Source organism: Ciona intestinalis, chromosome 9, assembly GCF_000224145.3.
Source record: "Ciona intestinalis chromosome 9, KH, whole genome shotgun sequence".
NCBI classification, from domain to species: domain Eukaryota; kingdom Metazoa; phylum Chordata; class Ascidiacea; order Phlebobranchia; family Cionidae; genus Ciona; species Ciona intestinalis.
In genome coordinates this window covers 2,399,087-2,402,609 of record NC_020174.2, presented here as the reverse complement: position 1 = coordinate 2,402,609, position 3,523 = coordinate 2,399,087, and the positions used below count along the sequence as shown (strand labels likewise).

The 3,523-nt window shown below is 32.0% G+C and overlaps 1 protein-coding gene across 1 annotated transcript in view; it reads left to right on the top strand.

Annotated features, from left to right (window-relative positions):
• The window catches only part of LOC100177750 (golgin subfamily A member 2), a 6,440-nt gene extending 3,344 nt beyond the window's left edge, over window positions 1-3,096 (top strand). The window contains exons 8-12 of the mRNA XM_002130773.4: window positions 571-771; window positions 1,207-1,326; window positions 2,029-2,109; window positions 2,168-2,257; window positions 2,980-3,096. Coding sequence (XP_002130809.3) covers window positions 571-771; window positions 1,207-1,326; window positions 2,029-2,109; window positions 2,168-2,257; window positions 2,980-3,096 — 609 coding nt within the window. The remainder of the gene's footprint in view (window positions 1-570; window positions 772-1,206; window positions 1,327-2,028; window positions 2,110-2,167; window positions 2,258-2,979) is intronic.
• The last annotated feature ends 427 nt before the right edge of the window (window positions 3,097-3,523 follow it).

Genomic DNA, 3,523 nt, shown 5'->3' with positions numbered 1-3,523 from the left:
TGTTCCAAGTTATCAGCCATATGTAAATAATAGAAAAAATGAAAAACAATAATCACCCACAAAGTAACACACATAGTCACTTGTAAGCTGGCACGAGGTGTTAAACCCTTGTTATAACGACTGTCGTTTTCCAGCCACGCGAGGATAAAGTAAGTTACATTCATTTATTCATTCAACTATATTTTGTTGTTTTATTATGTAAAGTAAGTAACAAAAATTTTTTCAACTATATTTTATTTTATTTTTTAACAAGGGTCAACATGTTTTGTAGTTTTCTGAAAATTCTATACACGTAGGTAGTGAAGTTCTATGGTGATATAACATTAGATTTAGTTCCTGAATTAAAAAACCCCCACTACAATCCCTATTTCTGTTGTTTTATCTTTTGCTGCATTTTTCCCTACCGTAGGGTTACCAAATTATTTTATTTTGCTAATGACTGACAGCGTGGATGACCCATTAGTGACCACTTGGTTAAAGCATTGAATGTTAAGTCTATTGTTTAGAGATATAAATGCAAGCAAAGGGAGCAGCATTGAGTCTGTCTTGATCCCTGTACCTTTTTCTTAGGTTCAAATGCAAACGATCGGGATTCTTGTAGCAGAGAAGCAGGAGCTGCAGCATCAGGTACATGAAGCTCAACAGTCATCCGCACATCATAGGAACTCTCATCAGAGACTTAGTGAACAACTCCAAGAATCAAAAAGGAAACTACAATCTAATGATCTTGAAATGAGAACAAAAGATGGCGCTATCAGTCTTCTCCAGACGGTGTGTTAATAGTTAATACCATTGTGTTAGTGGTTTCTTGAATTTTTTTTAATTTCTTGGTTTGCATGTCCGATTTTTTTTTTTTTTTTTTTTTAATTTTTTACTTTTTATTTATTTGCACGTTTTTTCAAAGTTTTTTTTAACATAATGTCAATGGATAGCACAAAACTGGTTTACTGCTGTTGAAAGATTGTTAAAGTTTATAAAGCAGGCTACAAAATTTAACAAAACCTGACACTAAATTAAATATTAATAAACCAAACAGTAAATACCTGATTCACAAAGCTTATGGTAAAAACACATGAATGGTAAACTTTCATAAATAGTTCATAAAAAAATAGCTATGTAAAATATAAATGTAAATTATAATGTAGAATGGTAGGCCTATTTATTTATGTTTAATAAGATTTTGCTTATTCTATTAATGTTATGCAGACTAAAGCTGACATAGAGAAGGAAAGAGAAGAGCTTCAAATATCTGTCAATAAAATAAACAAAATAAAAGAGGAACACAAGATGCATGCGAGTGAACTCACACAGAAGCTTGCAGTCAAGGTATGTCCACTTTTTCACTGAAATTTTGTTATGATTTTGACTATAGGCTATAGCACAAAATAATGTAGTTTTTAGAAGTTGCTGTTAAACAAACATATTCGTTTTGAATAAGCTGAATCCCATACTATCTTACAAAATAAGAAGTAGATAGTTAGAAACAACATGAATGCATGTATCAAACAAGAGAGCAGAGCTTTAATGATAGGACATAGTGAGTACTATCTCCAACTTTCTTCAAACACCACAGCCATTCTCAAAAAGCACTGCAGGATCGTTTACTGATACAACAAAGTTTTTAACTTTTTTAAGCAACCAATGATTTAATAAACATGTCAGCACATTAGTTATGCTTTTCATGTATTTAGTGTTTATCACATTGTCAGGGTAATAATTTGTTAAGCTAACAGTAAACAATAATTAAGCGCGCAACATAGCCTTCCTTAGCATAAAAAAGTAAATATTCCCAGTCAGTCTTTTATTCATATCACGTTTAATGCATTAAACAACTATTCTGGCAATCATTGGCGCATCAATTGCTGCTTTGTTGCAACAATCCAACTGTTATTTAACCTATGGTATGTCCCAAATACCAACATGTGAATTGGTACTATGTCGTAACAGACTTAGTAGCCCTTTTAAAATTATGCATTGGTCTAATTAACTAATGTTCGTGCCTATATATTGTTTTATCCCATTCTACAGGAAAGCGAATGCCATGAATTGAACAACGAACTCTCAGATTTAAATGAAAAACTTTCCATGGCAGAAGTTCTTTTACAGCAGGTACGTACAAATTCTTGTTATCATTAAAAAGTTTTTTATTTTCGTTATTTTTTCCTAGCTCTCCAGTCCCTCTAGTGATCAACAGGCACAGCAACAGCTAACCGAAATGCAGGAAGAAAGAGATTCACTTGCACAAAAGTTAACTGAGGTAAAGATACGATCTTATTAAGCATGTCTCTTATGTGATCTGGTGCCTGCCGGGGTTCAATTAAATATTATTATTGTTTGTATGTGCTTATTAAACCAACATAAAAGGGTCATTAAAGTTTTATTTTGTATTTGAATATAGTAGGGTGGAATATGATGGGCCATCATTCTATTTTCCTTTTAGTCTGAGAGTAAAGAAATAATGTTTACAGAATTGTATAGTTGTAGATGTAGTCTTGCGACTCTTAATGGGGGTTGTAATTTGTTTAAAACATGTTGAGGAAATATGGAATACATCTTACCCCACGGTACTATATGTAGCAAGGGGACATTTGTTTGCGAATTACCGAGCATGATGGTTTTATTTTACATTGTGTAAATTTGCTTGTATTTAGCAGTGCTTAACATATAAAGATATAACTATTGTATTGCCTAGTACCTAACTTACAACGCCTGTCCAATAAGGAAAATACAAAAAATAAGTTAGAATAACTATTTGTAATAAATTATTATATTTATAACTTTAAAAAAAATGTCCCCCAAAAATTATACAGTCTGCCATATAAAAAAGCCCAATGACCATTTAAGAATAGAAATTGGAACTAAAAGTCAATAAATGTTGATTCTGTTTTGGTGAAAACTAAAAACACATGCTCTGGAAATAAATTCGGAACTCCATCTGGGTCATTACACCACATTGTTTTTATTACATTTTTTTCACAGTATCAGCAATCATTTGAACATCTAACAAGGGAAAGGGAGCAATTATCAAGGCAGTATGAAGAGGTGAACAAACAGAAACATAAACAAGTGGATCAACTTACTGATGAGGTGAATTAAACTTTTATAAATAATATAAAACACAACATGGCTGATTCTCACAGACAATACATGGTGATGGCCTATTTTTGCTTATTTTCTTTATCTCCTTTTTTACGTTAAATCGTTTAGTTTTTTATTTATTTATTTTTTTATCTTGTTTTACGATTTGCACCTGGTTAAAAATTTGGACAGCCTATTAGTGACCACCAAGTTAAAGCAATGCATATTAAGTCTATTGTCTAGATACATAAATGCCAGAATGGAAGCAGCATTGAGTCTTGAACCCTGTACCTTTAGGTTACAAGGGAAAGTGCTCAATATACTGTTCTATAGTGTTAAATTTAACCTATGTGTGTTGCCCTATATTTGCGTATCAGTAACTTTTTTTGCATGTTAGTAAATAAACCTAAACTTTCTTTAGATATTATTCTACTGGGCTGTGGTG